The sequence below is a fragment of the Gobius niger genome (genome assembly GCF_951799975.1).
Source record: "Gobius niger genome assembly, chromosome: 4".
NCBI classification, from domain to species: Eukaryota; Metazoa; Chordata; class Actinopteri; order Gobiiformes; family Gobiidae; genus Gobius; species Gobius niger.
In genome coordinates, this window is record NC_136855.1 from 37644115 (window position 1) to 37662907 (window position 18793).

The 18793-nt window shown below is 44.3% G+C and overlaps 1 protein-coding gene across 5 annotated transcripts in view; it reads right to left on the reverse strand.

Moving 5' to 3' along the window:
* LOC306961790 (Fc receptor-like protein 5) overlaps positions 1-18793 on the reverse strand; it is a 101644-nt gene that overhangs the window by 7908 nt on the left and 74943 nt on the right. Inside the window, exons 11-13 of one of the 5 annotated variants that reach the window (XM_079554691.1) lie at positions 10096-10203; positions 10011-10026; positions 9877-9938 (exon numbers count right to left, since the gene is read on the reverse strand). The exons of 3 other annotated variants lie outside the window; for them this stretch is intronic. In XM_079554691.1, coding sequence (XP_079410817.1) covers positions 9877-9938; positions 10011-10026; positions 10096-10203 — 186 coding nt within the window. The remainder of the gene's footprint in view (positions 1-9876; positions 9939-10010; positions 10027-10095; positions 10204-18793) is intronic. One more of the 5 variants, XM_079554690.1, reaches the window with a different exon arrangement.

An 18793-nucleotide genomic window follows, 5' to 3' on the forward strand; every position in this document is an offset into this window, starting at 1 on the left:
AAATTCACATGTTGACTAGACAAACATCTCTTAAGCTTTATTAAGTAAGAAAATCCACAACAGAATCCATACCTTTCCCTACCTTCAAACATGCTGTTCTGGTTAGTGGCAACATGCAGAGTTTTTAATACAATTGTGTAATGACAATAAAAACACTTTACCTTCTCCTTACCTATAAAACTAACAAATCTCATGGATTAACAGCTATGAAATTTTCCCACCAACATGTTGGAGAAGGTAAGATACAGAAATGAACTCACCAGTTTCCCAAATAGTGACTCTCTCACTTTCAGCTGTCAGAGTATAAAGTTGTAGTTTTCCACTGCAGGAGTAAACTCCTCCACGAGAGACACTGACAGTAGGTGTGTCTTCTTTTAATATTTCCAAAGTAGAATTCTGAGCTGAAGAACGTCTGATCCATTCATATTCAGAAACTCCTTGTGCCTCACATTTCAGCTCCACTGTGCCCTGGTTTGGGATGAAGTGGTTTTCTGTGGTCAGATTAACAGTGGGGCTCCATCCTGTAGTGAAAACATTATATCATATATCACACATTATTCAGGCTTTTCAAAGTATGTTTGTGATTAGGTTCAGGTTTCCAGACGAGAACTCTGATCAGAGTCCTGTATTTGAGCAGTACTGACCTTGGTGTATTTTAAGTTCTTGACCAGTGTATAATGTTCCCTCTTTGATCCCACAGGAGTACCAGCCCTCGTCTGATTCTGACACATGGATCCTCAGCTCCACTGTCGTCTCAGAAGTGCGTTTAAACCAGTGATTCGTGTCAGTTTTTACAATGACGTCATCTTTATAAAAGTACAGATGTGTTTGGACAGGCCCCTCACACTGAACAATCACTGTCTCTCCAGAATTGGCCCATGAAGGCATTTTTAAAGGCAAACCTGCAAAAAATCTACATTTAGGAAACATCACTAATATTTTTCTATTATGTCTCCCCACCCTCTGTCTCTCTATCTTTATTGGACTCGGTTGCTTTAAGATATCACATCGATACAATAAAAAACTTAACTGATGATTGAGGCTTTGTTTGGTCTTGTGTTAAACTAAACAAACCCTTCTGAAAGAATATTCCAAGTAAAGCGCAAACTCTACCATATCGTGAAATAACATGAGCCACACAAGCTCAAGACAAAATCCAGTGTTTCCACTCACCATTCTCCCAAATGTTGACTTTATTACTTTCTTCAGTGACGATGAACTCATCTGAGCCTCTGCAGGAGTACACTCCTCCACGAGACACGCTGATAATCTTTGTTGTTTCATTCAATATTTCAAAGTTATTGTCAGAGTCTGAGCTGTGTCTGAGCCACTGAGGGTTTGGATGATCCTTCACAGAACATGTCAGAGTCGCACTGCCCTGGTCTGGGATGAGGTACCTGTATGTTGTCAGTGAAATACTGCGACTCCGTTCTGCACAGATAAAGACCAACAATACACTGTTTTATTAAATTGTGCTTTGTTGAATAAACACCTGACCAAAACAACCTCTTAAAACAGGGGAATATTTCAAGTAAACTACTTACCATATACATACAGTGGTTTCTGTGGTCTGTTCTTATTGTCCACACATGAATAAGATCCCCGATCTTCAACAGACACTGGACTGATCCTCAGCTCTACAGAGTTGACAGTCCGAGTGATCTGATGAGTAGAGTCTGTCTGCACCTCTGTGTCACCTTTATGGATGTTCACTCTCTTTATATCCGACCCCACACACCGCACAGTCACTGAGTCGCCGAGATATGTAGATGAGGACGGAATCTGTAAAGTCACTCCTGCACAAAGACACGTTTACAAACCAGTTATGAAAAACATTTGAGATTCAGTGAAGGTCTTATTCTGTGATAAACCTTCTGAGATTTTAAGTCAATTCAATTCAACTCAGCTAAATCTCAAATCTTTGCAGGATCCTCCAAAATAGTTCCGGAATCCTTTACCCTGAAACTCATTTTCTCCAGGAAGTGCTTTTATACTTACACCTCCACCCGATGATTGTGGAGTGCTTTTGGGCACATTCTTTTGACCAAATTGAGCACTTCATTATATAAGCACATTTGACAAACATCTTGTTTTTCAGAAAAGCCATAGCCATGTCAGTATACTCCATTTTTTAAGAGGATTTGCAAAGATACCTGCACTGTGAATTCACCTTCTTCCGCCTCACCCACTTTTGCGTCTTTTTGCCACAGATCGGCACTTCCGTTAAAGCGCAAAGTCCGTCCATTAAGCAGAGAATGAGGGAAAATGTTCGCCGCTCAAATCTGATGTTTAGTCGATTGATTTGTGTAAAATGTCCAATGTTCATTTGCACCAACAAGTCAAATCTGCATCGTTTCTCTGCACGGCCTATAAATGGCTTTGTTTTCGTGTAGTGACTGATTTTATCTGGACTTCTCCAGCCCTATGCAAACTGATCAAGGGTGGGCACAATTCATGGCGGTGCCCACACATACTCCGGAATAAGGTGAATAGGATATAAGACCCGGATAATTAAAACTATTATTCAGACTCGGTTGTATTACTCACCCAGGACCCTAAAACCTCTTATACCATGGTCTGGGTGAATACTGGATTCTGATTGGCTGGTGCATTATTTTGGTATAACCGCACACGTAGTCCGGTAGTTAAATCACTGGGATATCACTCCGCTGTGGCATCGCCATAGCAACGCATGACACATCTGAATCAGATAAAGGCGTAATTAGTGACTGACAGGAACGTATGGATTTTGTGTTAATTTCAACGTTTTTGGCCAAAACTAGGTTAGCTACTGTTAATAACATATGAGCTTTACATTTCTATTGAAAACGGTTAAGGCTATTCATCATTTTCAGGCGTACATAAAATGATCCTGCATTGAAGCATCTTTGTCTGGATTAGTAAAGTCAAACATAAAAGTTTCAGTTGGGGGGGCCCAGGTGTGAGCGACTCCACCGCAGCTGTTTCCATAAACAGTTGAGCTGGTTGAGCTAGCTAGCTAGCTTCAGGTTAAACAGCGTAAAAGTGAAATAACTCCTGCCCACGAGTGCCGCATATCGGTGTTTACTTCCAGGGAAAAGTGTTTCCGGGTTAGTCCTGTTGTGTTGTGATTCTGTGCTGATGTTGTGTCGTTGAGCCTGACTGAGATCCTCGTAATAGCTGCGGAGAATGACTCGCTCTGAGACCAGCCTTCAGTGACCGGCTAATAACCCATACAAAATAGTACCGTAGTCTGGCATATTTAGTGAGTTTAGTAAATGAAACAAATATTTATTATAAATGTTACGTTTGTGGGACCCTGGTATAAGCAGATTAAACAACGAGGAGCCGCGTTAGACGTTATAATGACTCGTCGTGGTGTTCTTGACTCCGCGTCGTGCATTAAAACCGTCTAATGCGGCTCCTCGTTGTTTAATCCTTACTTATTTTACACAAAAGACAATGACAAACACAATGGCAATAAAACCAATTCTGAACTAAAGTTGTTGTGTCCTTTAGCAACACACTTAATCCACCTTACCAAAGAAAATGTGCTTTGAGTGAGTGAGAGATTGGCTCAGATTGACTGCACTACAAAAAGTGAATATCAAGCATTGGCTTAAATGACTTGAATTAAGGAAATGTTTCTTGTTTTGAGCGGTTTTCACTCATTTAGACACTTTTCCTGATCGAACCAAGTTTACTTTGCTTGTTTGAGGACATTTCAGACCAGCTCTAGGGTAAATCTCGCTTGAAATAAGAAAGTAAAATTGCCAATGAGATAAAATCAATTTTCTTACCCCATTGGCAAAGAAAATGACCTGAAATAAGGACGAAATGTATCGAAACGAGTCAGAAACATCTCAGAACAAGTGAAATAATCGAGGACAAATGCCCAAGAACTTCTTAACTAGTCAAAACAACTAAAATTTGGATTATTGTGCTCAAATTGAGATGTTTATACTGATCTAGTTAAATACTTTTTGCAGTGTGGCATCTCAAGAGGCACAATGTAAGTGTTAAACAGTGTTATTTGAACTTTTCATGAAAATCACTTTACATTATTACTGGTGTCAAAATCCTAAATACTGTTGCAAAGGCGGACAAATACGTCAGACCAGTGAGACTTACCTTTGCAGAGGACGGCTGTGAGAACTGAAACGAGGAGAGTGAAACAGGTGAACAAAGGCCTTAATCTATAATTAAATGTTTATATAAACTCACGGGAGAGGGCCAGGGTCCAGAGAAGACGAGAGCCCATCTTCACACCCAGCTGCTCCTCGACAGACGAACTAAAATGATCCACGAACACGCACTGAAAAGAGGAAGTCACGTCATACCGGCTCTGCATTTCCTTCCTTTTTTAAATAAGTTAACACACTCTTAATAATAATAACAGAATTAGGGCAAAGCGGCAGAAAATACACACTTCTTTATGATTTTACTCAGGTAGAAGTAAAAAAGCAGTGACTCAAATGATTACTCAAGTGAAAGTTTTGTTGTTGATGTAGAAAGACTAAGCAAAGAGTAACATGAAAGAATACGCCATCAGAATAGCACACAATAAATATGTTTTTAAATATAAGATTCTATTTTTTCTCACATTACATTAAGCTTCTGTATACATAAGTTTTTTAAAGAAGTTTCCCTTGAGATGTGCTGCCTCGTTTTCCATACGTGAAACTGTCCACCACCTCAGTAGTTTATAGCAGGGCTTTGAAAAGCCCCGGGAGCCGTGGGAAAATTAATGATTTATATGACAAATCCAGATAGGGATAAATGATCAAAAATCATTCAATTTAATTGTTGAAATTCATAAAAAAAAAAAATACATGAAAAGATTTACTTTGTAATAAAGCATTTTGTCCGAGCAGCTTTGGGGCGACATTAGCGAGTTTCCAGGAAAATATCAAAACCGTTGAGATTTTAACATTTCTCTGAGTTTTTCTTTGGCAAAAATCAGCCCATGGACGGCAGAGAAACAACCTGTTAAAGTTTCAAATCTGTGGTGGTTCATATTTGGCTTGAAAAGGATGTATTTAAGCATTTCAACCTGAAAAGACTCACAGAAACGGAATGACGGTGTGAGTGTTTTATGAACGAACATGAATCATTATTGGGGCTCAGACTGAACGAACGATATGGAATGCATGGCTTTGACGAATGATGGCCATGATCTTCCCCGGAGCCTGGACCCTGGTGGTGGTGGAAGAGACCTGGGTTGGCCGCTTGATGAGCGGAGCCGAGGAGGAGCCGGGCGGAGAAAGGAGTGGAGGAGGGTCGTAGCACGGCTGGCAGACGGCTGAGTGATTGACCAGGGAGCTTAAAGAGTAACTAAACACCAAATCCACTTTTTTTTGCTGATAAACGGTCTAAATGGTTGTTGAATAGAGTTAGCTACATGTCCCAGTCAATATGTTGACATTTGGTGCAAACTTGTTCAAAATCTCACTTTTGTGTCTAAAACCGCATGGTTCGCGCCCCCTACTGGTTTCACGCAGCAACTACATTTGATATTTTGTGGTTGGAGGAGAGTGTGTCCACGGCGTCCACAAAACGTCATCAGTTCTGCCTCTGTGCCTCTGTGGCCCCGCCCACTCACGCCTCCGCCTCCGTCACGCAGCAACCAGGACACGCGTCGCGCAGTCAAACCAGTAGATGGCGCCCCTGCGATGCTCACACTTCGGCTGAGGTGGTGTAGAGGAATAAATCCCTTAGAAAAGCTACTGTGCGATGCTCTCTCTCTGTTCGCAGTCACTGACAGCGAGCGAGTAGATCTTTTTTTTTTTTTAGTAAGATAGTTGCTACTAGTGATGCGCGGTTTGCGGGTTCCACCGTCGTCTTTACAGCAGGTTTTTGGCGTAAATCTACGTCGGATTTTCATAAAACAAGCAGCGTTTTGCAGCTTGTGATCCAGAGAACGCTTTTGTGGAGCTCATGTGTCCTATTTTCCACCGTATGTGCGGCTGTGTGTGACTTCGGTTAGGCCTATCTCTGCTCTCTTCCTCTCTCCCTCTTGCCCAGCGCTCTTCGGAGGGAGAGAGAGAGAGCGCGCGCGATGACACGCCGGTACTGTTCATACGGATCATATTTGTAACGCGTAATTTAATGGTTGCGGGTGCGGGGCGGGTTAGAACCTGCTCCAAATGCGGGACCCGCGGGTTGAAAAAAAACCCTGACCCGCATCACTAGTTGCTACATCAAGCAATCACAAGCCATGAGAGTGTACCAACTCTCCTACGAAAAAATAAACCTTGCGCACAGTCGTGACAGCGGTAACAGCAGTCGGTCAGTCCTGTCAGATCGAGGGGCTTGGTCTGAGACTGTCAACAGAGCAGACCCCGCCCACACACTCACCCCCCTCGTCTCCCCCAAAGCCTCCGAGACCACCCCTTTCTCAGCACTTTTTGACTTGTGTTTGTGGGTGGGGAAAGGCTCTGCCACGCCCGTTTAGTTGCACTTTAAAAAGGGAATCCTGAGCGGTGAACGGCTGGTGAGGGGACGAGCAGCTGCGGTGATTGGCTGTTGTGAAGGTGCGGCTTGAGCGGGGTCCGTGATTGGATGATTGGAGTGCGCTGCCGGTGATGAGGTGATGAATGAATGCAGCTGGTATAGGTCTTCCAGGTTGAATTTGCGCATAAGCTTAATTTTGCCTCTTCCATAACATTTGTGCCTGTCCTGAGTGAAGAGCAGGTGCTGTGACAGGCAGAGGGAGAGCCTGAGGTTGATTCAGGAGGAGTTTGGTCTTTTCTGCATATTCTCCAACACACTGATATATATTCAAGCAGGATATGTTTTATTTATGTTGGAAGTTGATTTTTCACCCAGGAAACTGGCCACTTCCCGGCACACAGCCGCTTCCTTTCTTATTAGGAAGCTGCCCAGTGGGAGGGCGACACCCTGTGGTGTCGTCCGTTACAGAAGCAAAGTTAAAACTGTGCAGTTTAGGCCAGTAGTTTCCTCACCAGCATGGGCTAAAACAAGGAGCTATTTTTAGGTCATTGTGGCCAGAAAAAAACTATCAATGTCCCTGAACTAAAACACCCTCAGACATTAGGGTTATAGTGCAGATCTATCAAAACATGTAGGGGGGGCGTGGACTCAGAGAGGCACGTGTAGGGGGGGCCCCACAGCGGACAAAGTTGAGAACTTAAAGGCGGTTTATAGAAAATTATAGAAGATATTGCACTGCCTTAATAATTGCAGTTTTAGGGCCTGATTTACTAAGCCTGGTACTAGATTGCGAGTCGTACCTGTTGGCGTGTTGCACCTGATTTACCATTTGACATACGAGCGATCGCGATGTCGTCACATCCGTTGGCCGTGGTCGGCATTTTACATTTTCATATTTGATAAAAATGTTATTAAAATCCTATGATCGGCAAAAACAATGTCCATAAGCAGTGCATTGCTTCTCTTGCGCTGTAACAGATCTATCATTTTATAAAACCGAGTTAGAGGCCTGGATGCATCAGCTGTTGCCGACCATTCACCAAAACATCCGGCGAAAATTACGGAAGTAAACGATCGCTCGTATTGTGCATGTTTTTAGTGCCACAAATGTGACGTGTAAATGAGTTCACTGCATGAGCCGAGGAATCACAAAACCTTTAGCACCTTTGAGGAAAGAGCCACGTGTAAAAGTCCTCATGGATAAAGGACAAATGGCCGTTCATAATTTTATTGAAATACAAATAATAATTCTCAAAAACTCTGATAGATCAGGTGTCATACTGTAAGAGAGGTTTGTCGCTTTTATGGATAAAGGTGGGTTTTGGAAGAGGCCGATTAATAATTTTTTGACAGACTTGGAGAGCAGTGGTGTGACCAAAAAAAGAGGAAACAGTTAGGGTTAACACTTTATTACATGGTTTAAAAGGAATAGTATAAAAAATGGAATAAAAACGTTCATTAAAAAGGGGATTTTGGCGCAGAAGGCGAAGCGGCAGAGAGGTCCAGAACCGGCCACACCACGAGCGTCGGGTCACAGATCCACGCGTCTCCTTGGCCGCTCCCGGATCCTCCCCGAGGGCAAACAGCAGAGACCAGGGAATGGTTCCAAGCACCGAGCACACTTCGGCCAAAGGCTGTCGGCGTCACAACATAGATACAGACGGCATCTCGTCATAAAAGGGGCCGTGGCTTTGCCGAGGGGGAAAATAGAATCTTTAGAGAAACTTTTCTGGTGGAACATGAACTTATTTATCACACATATGTAAAGTCAAGTGTAAACCGGGCCCATATGGATATTTTCTCACAGCATTAGCATTAGCCCGATGCTAACATGAAGCATCAGGTTAGCATTCTCGGTTATTTATGTATTTGTGGGCTATTGAACCACTTTACTCCACTCCATGTCTTTGTATCTTTATTTAGTTGAAAACTATATTCATAATTCAGCATTTGTTAAAGTAGTTTTTGAATCATTAGAGAAAGTTTAGATTTTTTCAAAATTGTTTTCCCCCTTAACTGTTTTCAAACATGACCATATATGGGCGATTCCAGAGACGCCGTCTGTATCTATCGAAGGCACAGAGTCATGAGGAAAGGTTACAGTCCCGCAGAGTCTGGAGCTCCAGTCAGACTCACAGGCCTTTTGACTTCAGAGTAAACCGTTTTTTCCACAGATGCATCCAGGGGTTTCGCTGTTGAAAAAACACACACTTTTGTTTCAAAATTGCCAAACGTTTAAAACGAATTAAAAGCGAAAAATCTGCTTCCGGGTCCTAGCATAGCGGCTAACATGCGAGAAAAAAACATTAAAAACTCTTTAATACAACAATCAATATTTCTGACGCTTCGCGGGGAGTGCCTGAACCTACTTATTTCTCAGATTCATTAGCCAAAAATGCCGCACCTAAAGTATTATTTACTAAAGTCGGTACTTCCGGGGTTAGCGAAGCTGCTCCTCCATTAGCATTTATCTCCGGAAGTACCAATTTTAGTAAATAATACTTTTTTAGCAAAAATCATAACAAGAAACAAACAAAGAGCCAGTGAATAGAAGTAAAAACTGGGACAATGTGTCTGTTCACCTCTTAACCCCCGCCTTAACCAAACACATTTTCTCCAGTTCGGCTTTACCCAAATCTACAGCTTCTCGACTGGAGCTCACAGCCTGTCGTCCAGAGCTACGCCTAATTTGAAAGCTAAGACCTGATCAAAGCTTTTTCCTCGCGTCGTCGTCACTTATTCATCTTATTTTTGGTGCAGATTTGTTGCTGTTTTGTTGCTTTTTGGTTGAAACCCAGAGAGACGGGAGTTTCCATAACCAAGGTGGGAGAAAATTGATGTTACTTTGCTAATGTTACACAGAGCAAATAACAGGACGGGTCACATAGGAGGCGATTGTAGGTCTTAGCTTTCAAACGAGTTGTTACTCTGGCCTAATAGACTGAAAGCTCCAGTCGAGAAGCTTTTAGATTTGGGTAGTGCTGAAGTGGTTAAGGTTAAATATGTCTCTACATCCACGCACCAGGTCTGCCTCGCCTTTTTGTCCATCTCTCGCCCGGGTTGTTTGGACAAAGCAAATGAAATGTAGATAAAGGAATGACTATATTTTTCTTAATGGAACTGTCTAAGCCTCTTATTCAGTTCTGAACCTGTGTGTCCTTTAGTGCCTGTTCAAGCTGGCGTTGTAGGTATTTTAATTACTTTGAAGTATATAATTTCGACTGTTGTGAAGTGACCAAACTGTACCTGCTGCCGACTGTGCAACAACACTGGAGTTCACGACGTCTGCTTCTCTCCCTCGTTCTCTCCTCTCTCGGAATTCGAGCTGGCTGTAGGTCACTTCTATAAATCCAAGTGTTAAAGGTGGAGTAACATCGTTTTGTCATTATTTTAGAAACAAAAACAGACATGATTTTAACAAGTCACTGATTTGTTTGTACAAACCTTGATTAGGAGAGGCTGTGGTCACCTGATCTCCAGCAGGCGTCTGATTGGTTTCCTGAGACCTGAGACATTAAGTTACATTAATTACAAGCAAACCCACTTAGAACAGTGAAAATAGAAAGAGCATTACTGACCTCATAACGCACTGATCTGGAAAAAAAGAAAAGATGTTATCAAATAAATCAATACATTTAAAGGTTATTCGTATCTCAGATGTACCTTTGTTTTTTCTGTAACGCCACAAAAGCAGCAAAACAATCAGGAAAACTGTAAACCCGAACCCAACCAACGACAGCACAAGAACTGAAGAGCTCCTCGCCTCTGACGCTGAAGAAAAAGAATTAGAGAATTTATGTTAAAATGGGCCACAGAACAACTGAACTTCAGGGAAAGGACTGAACTCACAACTGACTGACAGCCAACTCTCTGGAGACGTCAGGACCTGATTTGAAGTAAGATGTATTCCACATTTGTAAAAGCCTTCATCAGACTTGGACAGAGAAGAGAAGCTGTATGTTCTTGAGGTTCCTTCTTGTATTATCTGTCCGTCTTTATAGAAACGGACGGAGGACAGTGCATCAGATTGTCCCACTTCACAGGTGAGATAGACACAACGTCCCTCAGGAACAGGCTGAGCCGGGATCAACAAAATCAAAGAATCTGTCGAGAGAGTTAAGAGTTTTTAGTCCGTTGAGAACCTGACAAAGAGCATCAAACAGCTGCTCAGAGTTAAAGACATCATCCATCCGATCCACAAGCTTCAACAACAAAGCTGACTCCCACAAACAGGAGGTGCTCTGTGCAACCTTCAGCTTCATACCTGATACAGTGAAACTCGGAAAATTAGAATATCTATATATATTATGGCTTTCAGTCCATTTTCAAAATAGTCTATTTAGGGAGTTGAGCTTCCTGATGGCCTTGTGTATGAAGCTGTTCTTCAGTCGATTGGAACTGGCCAATGGGTACCGCAGTCTCCTCCCTGAAGGCAGAACTTTGAAGAGACTGTGTGATGGGGGCGTAGGGTCCCCTTTGCAGGTGAGACGGGTGGAGGACATGTCCTTAATAGTGGGGAGAGTCTCCACAGATGTTCTCGTCTGCTCTCACGATGTGCTGGAGGCGCCGTGCCTCACTATCTCTAGTCCCTCTGTAGAAGTTGCACAAAACGGAGGCTGGGACTCTGGCCCTTCTTAACTTGCGGAGAAAGTAGAGACGCTGGTTACTTTTCTTGACCAGTGATGTAGTGTGCATGGTCCAGGAGAGCTTCTCTGTGATGTGCAGACCCAGGAACTTAGTGCTGGTCTCCCTCTCCACTGCAGCACCGTTGATTGTTAGAGGAGCTGGACCTGCGCTCTTTGAAAGTCCACAACAACCTGTTTTGTCTTCTCCACATTTAAAGAGATATTGTTCTGTGTGCACCACATGGCCAGACTGCTCACCTCACTCCTGTAGTTTGACTCGTCTCTGTTGCTGATGAAGCCCACCACTGTTGTGTCGTCTGCAAACTTGATGAAGAGGTTTGAGTCGTACTTTGGAGCTCAGTCATGGGTCAGCAGAGTGAAGAGGAGGGGGCTCAGCACACAGCCTTGGGGAACCCCGTGTTCAGTGTGATGGTTCTGGAGGACACGTACAGCCTGTGGTCTCCCCGTCAGAGAGTCCAGCAGACAGTTGCACAGTGATGTGTTGACCCCCAGGTGGAGCAGTTTGTGGATTCGCTGCTGTGGGATTATAGTGTTGAATGCTGAGCTAAAGTCTAAAAACACATTCTAACGTAGGAGTCCTTTGTTTCGAGGTGAGTGAGGGCTGTATGAAGCGCAGTGGAGATGGCATCTTCTGTTGAGTGATTGGACCGCTAAGCAAACGGGTTTGGGTCCAGGGTGGGAGGGAGAACAGACTTGATGTGGTCCATGACGAGCCCCTCGAAGCACTTCATAAGAATTGTAGTGAGTGCTTGGGCGGTTGTCGTAAAAGCAGGAGGGCGGGGACTTCTTTGGCACCGGAATGATGGTCGTTGCTTTGAGGCATGTTGGGACCACAGCTGCTGGAGAGATGTGTTAAAAATGTCTGTGAAGACTTCAGTGAGTTCGTCAGCGCAACCTTTCAGCACACGACCTGGTAGGTTGTCTGGACCCGGTGCTTTGCGTTGATCCTGCTCAGATCTTCTCACACTCTCTGGAGATAGCTTCAGCACCTGGTCTTCTGGAGGAGGTGTTGACTTTTGTGCCGGGGTTCTGTTGAGTGCCTCGTAGCGAGCAAAGAATGTATTTAGAGTGTTGGTAGCACTCCATTGTTCCATTACTTGTAAAAGGAATCAAAACATTTAAGGTATGAACGAACCAGCCTTTTTGGTCCAGAACCAGACACTTTACAAAAAACTGTCCTACTGCCCATTGAAGTCGTGGTTGGATCAGTGTTTGAATTTTTGTCCAAAATTCTAAATAGTTTTTAGAATATTTCACTGTGAACTCATAAGCTTCAAAAGAGAAGCATTTCTTTCCCCTTGGGTAAGTTTTTCTAAATCTATTTGAGGCCAAAGATGCTGCTGTAGTAGTTAGTCAGTCTGACGAGTCTGATGCATAAAGGGCTAATCTCATTAGAAGCTGAAGAAGATAAGGCGAGTCTCCAGATAGTCTCGATGTCTCCAGGTTTGATTTTAGCCGAGTCTCCGTATGGTCACTGAGAAGTCTGCGCGGTCTCAAGCAGATGTGGCAACGTTGTGAACACTATTTGTTGTCTTTAAAGAAGAACTAAGTAACTTGTTTACCTTAATAAATCCTTTCCGTAGTCCCTCTGAGGGCAATACAAGAGTTAATGGGATGAGTGGAGGGTCTTTCATCTCCCCCTGGTGTCTCTGGCTGGAAAACCACAATTGCAACTTCCCTGCCTACGGGTCGGAGCACCAATACACACAAATGGAATCACGAAGAAGAAGCTAACAGGCTAACGGGCAAAGTTAACTGTGGGTTACGCCACTTAAACAGTATTTACAGCCAAGTTTGAGTGAAAAAATAATCTCCTATTGTGTACTTGGATGAACAATATCCCTCTGTCCCTTTGTCTTTTCTGTCAGCGTAGTATTTACTCTCACGGACAATTAATGAGTAAAAAAAACCCACATGCTCTGACACCTGCTGTGGCGCTTTTGGCCTCTGGGGACATGAGTTACTTAGTTCTGCTTTAACAACTCACAGATAACAAAAAGTAGTATTTGCATTTTCTTCCGGTGTCTGTGTCGGTTTCTCTTTCTCCAAACATGGAGGTCTGGGTAGTGGCACAGACATGCAAACACATATACAGCGAAACAGTTCACGGAGCCGCGGCGGAACGCGCGGTTTGCGGGTATTTTTTAACAGAACATGTAGATTCTATGATTAATGAACTAAAACAATCCACTTTTTTGCAGTGCATGTGATGGACAACTATATTAATTCAACACTGAACTTTTATTTTGTTTTAAAACTGTAGTTCGACTGATGGCTTCAGTTTCATCACAGAGTGGACATAGAAGTAAAGGATTTGTACATAATGTGGAATTCCAAATCAGGTTCTGTACATCACAAGTTACTGTCTTCTATTTGAATTATATTTAAAAAGGACAAAATATTATTACATATTCGATTTTTAAATATAGAGTTTAAACTTTTGTTGACTCTTTATAGAAATATAGCATACACTGCACAATATGCCACCCTATGCCAAACTAAATAAAACGGTATCAGTTTGTTTCTGGCTACAGTGGGCGACTAAAAGCTTACAAATGGTTTGGCATTATTGAATAGTTGCAAGTCTCTGTGGACACGTTCAGTTTTAGTAAACTTGCCAACGTTAACGTAACCACGTCAGAACCACTCATATCTGTGAGCACCCACTGACCACATGGTCCACATGGAGAGGTCAGCCCCTCCTCTCCTCACTGACCACACGGTTCACCTGGAGAGGTCAGCCCCTCCTCTCCTCACTGACCACACGGTTCACCTGGAGAGGTCAGCCCCTCCTCTACTCACTGACCACACGGTTCACCTGGAGAGGTCAGCCCCTCTCCTCACTGACCACACGGTCCACCTGGAGAGGTCAGCCCCTCTCCTCACTGACCACACGGTCCACCTGGAGAGGTCAGCACCTCCTCTCCTCACTGACCACACGGTCCACCTGGAGAGGTCAGCCCCTCCTCTCCTCACTGACCACACGGTCCACCTGGAGAGGTCAGCCCCTCCTCTCCTCACTGACCACACGGTCCACCTGGAGAGGTCAGCCCCTCCTCTCCTCACTGACCACACAGTCCACCTGGAGAGGTCAGCCCCTCTCCTCACTGACCACACGGTCCACCTGGAGAGGTCAGCCCCTCCTCTCCTCACTGACCACACGGTCCACCTGGAGAGGTCAGCCCCTCCTCTCCTCACTGACCACACGGTCCACCTGGAGAGGTCAGCCCCTCCTCTCCTCACTGACCACACAGTCCACCTGGAGAGGTCAGCCCCTCCTCTCCTCACTGACCACACGGTCCACCTGGAGAGGTCAGCCCCTCCTCTACTCACTGACGGCAACTGGGCATCAAACGAGCGCAGAGCCACGGGCACCTGCTCGGTCAATATGAAGCCTAGACGTTAATTCAACCTGGGAGACGATTTTCAGCATCACCTCCAGCCAATGATCGCGTCCGAGAGGGCCACACCTCCAGCTCAGCCATCAGCCTAAGAGCCGCACCTCCATAGCAGCCAATCATCGCCCTCGGTCCTGCTTTTAAGCCACAGCAACCATGGTTCGTTCGCTTCCCAGCTGTGCTGCGACCCGCCTCCACCCCATCTCCGCCTCTTCCATCCACGGCTTCTACCTGCTGCAGCTTCACGGGTCTTCCACACCACCACCAGTGTCCAGGCTCCGGGGGAAGGCATCCCTAACTACAAGCTGTTCATCCATACTGACTTTCATACATCGATGTTACCGCCGGGGTCTGATCGCCAAAACTAATATACATGTTAATAACTCTTCCTAATCGCTGCTTTTGTCTGTTTGAGTCTATCCAGGTTGAATTAGGATTTAGCCTCAAAGTAAATGTAGCTATCCGTTAGCTTTATAGGTTAGCTTATAGATGCTCTCATGTTTCACGCGGTTGCGCGCTGTGTCAGCGTATCTTTGTTGTGCAAGCATTAGCGCGCCGCGAGCTATGAAGAAAAAGCAGTAAAAGTTCACTTGTCGTAATATAAAGCGGTAACTTTCACCTCAGCGTCAGCGCGATGTCTCATCGTTCATCGCCCTGAGTGGTGCGTCTGTTGGAGCCGGGTTAGCGAGTAGACGAGCCTACAGTCAGCCGGCGGATGCGGGCGGCTGTTGCGCTGCCCAGGTGAAGTGAGCGCGCGCGGGGCAGCGGGGCGCACTCAGCCTGGAGCTGGAGGCTCCTACGACTGCAGCCACGGGGAAATGGCATATTTGGCGTAACAGCTTCAGTGAACATTTTACAAGCCTCAGCCAGTGCTGAGGCTTTATTTACACGTTACACGCCATAGACCCCTCCCCCTTTCACTGTTTATTTATTGCAGATCGACACGATTCATGTGAATGGCATTTTCCGAGGTCAAAACGGCGAATTTCGCCGAAAGGCGACAGATTGCTGTTGTTTTTATAAAATTATGTGATAACAATGAAAACACTTTACCTTCACCTTACCTGTAAAACTAACACATCTCATGGAGTAACAGCTACTCCAACATGTTGGAGAAGGTAAGATACAGAAATGTACTCACCAGTTTCCCAAATAGTGACTCTCTCACTTTCAGCTGTCAGTCTATAAAGTCGTACTTTTCCTCTGCAGGAGTAAACTCCTCCACGAGAGACACTGACAGTAGGTGTGTCTTCTTTTAATATTTCCAAGGTATAATTCTGAGCTGAAGAACGTCTGATCCATTCATATCCATGAACTCTTTGTCCCTTACATTTAAGCCTCACTGTGCCCTGGTTTGGGATGAGGTGGTTTTCTGTGGTCAGTTTAACACTGGGGCTCCGTCCTGTTGTGAAAACATTATATCATATATCACACATTATTCAGGCTTTTCAAAGTATGTTTGTCTTTAGTTCCAGAACCACTGTGTTAATGTGAGTGTCAGACCAGAACTCTGATCAGAGTCCTGTATGTGAGCAGGACTGACCTGTGTATATTCGTAGAAACTGGCGACCAGTGTATAATGTTCCCTCTTTGATCCCACAGGAGTACCAGCCCTGGTCTGATTCTGACACACGGATCCTCAGCTCCACTTTCGTCTCAGAAGTGCGTTTAAACCAGTGATTCGTGTCATTTTTAACAACGCCTCTATCTTTATAAAAGTACAGATGTGTTTGGACAGGCCCCTCACACTGAACAATCACTGTCTCTCCAGAGTAGGCCCGTGAAGGAATTTTTAAAGGCAAACCTGCAAAAAAATATATAATTTAGAAAACATTACTACTATTTTTCTATTGTGTCTCCCCACCCTCTGTCTCTCTCTCTTTATTGGACTTGGTTGGTTAAAGATATCACATCGATACAATAATTGTTTAGTCTTGTGTTTTACTAAACAAATCCTTCTGAAAGAATATTCCAAGTAAAGTACAAACTCTACCATATTGTGGAATAACATGAGCCACACAAGCCCAAGAAAATCCAGTGTTTCCACTCACCAGTCTCCCAAATGGTGACATTATCACTTTCTTCAGTGACGATGAACTCATCTGAGCCTCTGCAGGAGTACACTCCTCCACGAGACACGCTGATAATCTTTGTTTTTTCATTCAATATTTCCAAGTGAGACTCTGAGCTGTGTCTGAGCCACTGAGGGTTTGGAAAACCCTCCACAGAACATGTCAGATTCACACTGCCCTGGTCTGGGATGTAGACACTGGATGTTGTCAGTGAAATACTGCGACTCCGTCCTGCACAGATAAAGACCAATAATACAGTTTTAAATTGTGTTTTGTTGAATAAACATTGGTGTATATTTCAAGTAAATTACTTACCAGTTACATTCAGCGCTTTCTGATTAAGTGATCTGTTCTTATTGTCCACACATGAATAAAGTCCCTGATCTTCAACAGACACTGGACTGATCCTCAGCTCTACAGAGTTGACAGTCCGTGTGATCTGATGAGTAGAGTCTGTCTGTACCTCTGTGTCACCTTTATGGATGTTCACTCTCTTTATATCCGACCCCACACACCGCACAGTCACTGAGTCTCCAGGATGTGCAGATGTGGACGGCATCTGTAAAGTCACTCCTGCACAAAGACACATTTAAACCCAGTAAAATGCACATGTTGATAATACATTTCCCCAAAACAGCATTAAAATGAACACACACTTCATTCATTCATTCCAAAGCATTAATTTGCACTCTCTTCCATACACACCAATTACAGTACATTATGGGAACTAGTTTGTCCTAAAGAGCATTATTGAGAGTGGTGTTTTTAACCTCTCAAACATTAAAGATTTTATTGACAAAAAGGTAAAACATGACGACTGAAACTGTTATCATCATATCTCTGGTGACTCATGGCCCGTGTAGGACCCAATTTTTTTTACCCAATCTTCTAGGTACTCCAGCTTCGACAATGGTCTCCTCTGAGTGACTCCTTGTGCTTCCATCAGCTCCAATAAAACTAATTCTGATTCTCAAGTTGTTGTACTGTTGTTGTGTCCTTCAGCAACACACTTCATCCACCTTGCCAAAGAAAATTCCAGCATTCGACACCATCAGTCACTCCATCCTCCTGTCCCGCCTCAAATCCAACCTCAACATCACCGGCTCTGCTCTGTCCTGGCTTCAGTCCTACCTCTCAAACCGGCAACAGCTCATCCACATAAACCGCTGCTCCATCGCCCCCCTATCTCAGGGTGTTCCCCAAGGTTCGGTGCTCGGTCCTCTCCTCTTCATCCTCTACATCCTCCCTCTTGGCAACGTCACGGCCTTGACTTTCACTGCTACGCTGACGACATACAGGTCTACATCTCCACTACATCCATGGACTCCAATATCCACCCTCACCCACTGCCTGAGTGACATCAAAACCTGGATGAAACACAATTTTCTAAAACTAAGCAGTGACAAAACAGACATCATCATCATCGGCCCAAAAAACATGTAGCCCATCTATTTTATCTATTCATAAGACACATGTAATTTCATTGTTATTTATTATTGGTAGAAAGTGTTTAAATTATTCACTATACGATCACATGTACCGCAATGGGTGGAGTCCAGGAGTGGGGCTCATTCACAAAAGTGGGTTGCCCACGCCCACGGGGAGTAGTGAGTGATGCCTGGTGTGTGCGCTATGGTGACGCTGGTCCAAGCGTGCCTCAACATGTACAACGAACTGGACTAAATAAAGTTGCAAACCATCCAAGTTTACGCCTGTTCTGTTGGAGAGTGCAACATAAATCTTGGCGCCGTGACCCGGATTGGAGATCGCAAATGGACAGCGGCTATTTGACCAACAGCTGATCGGAGTTGTAGCTACAAGCCAACAGCTGATAGCCCACTACGGCGGCGCACGGCTACCTACTCACAAACTGTACTCTGTCACCAAACGAGCTAAGGTAAAAGCATTAACGGTGAATCGTGACTATTGCCATTTGGAAAATGTCTGTCATCTGGGAAAGTACGCTGGAACAGATCGAGGGGAAACTATTGACTTTACCTGCTATGGAGCTGTCTAATTTATGCACAATGCTGGAGTTACCTGTAAGCGAAGAGGACAAAACCCTACCTCGCAAAATGAGACGGATTATCCTACAACATTTGGAAGGAGAAGACGTGATTTCGCTGGAGGACGAAGGAATGTCTCTGTTGCTGAAGGTTGGAGATCGCATTGATGAATTGACGCGTTCTATAACACCAGACCTCCATCTGCTGGAAAGATCAGGTACTGCACCCAGCAATGAAAA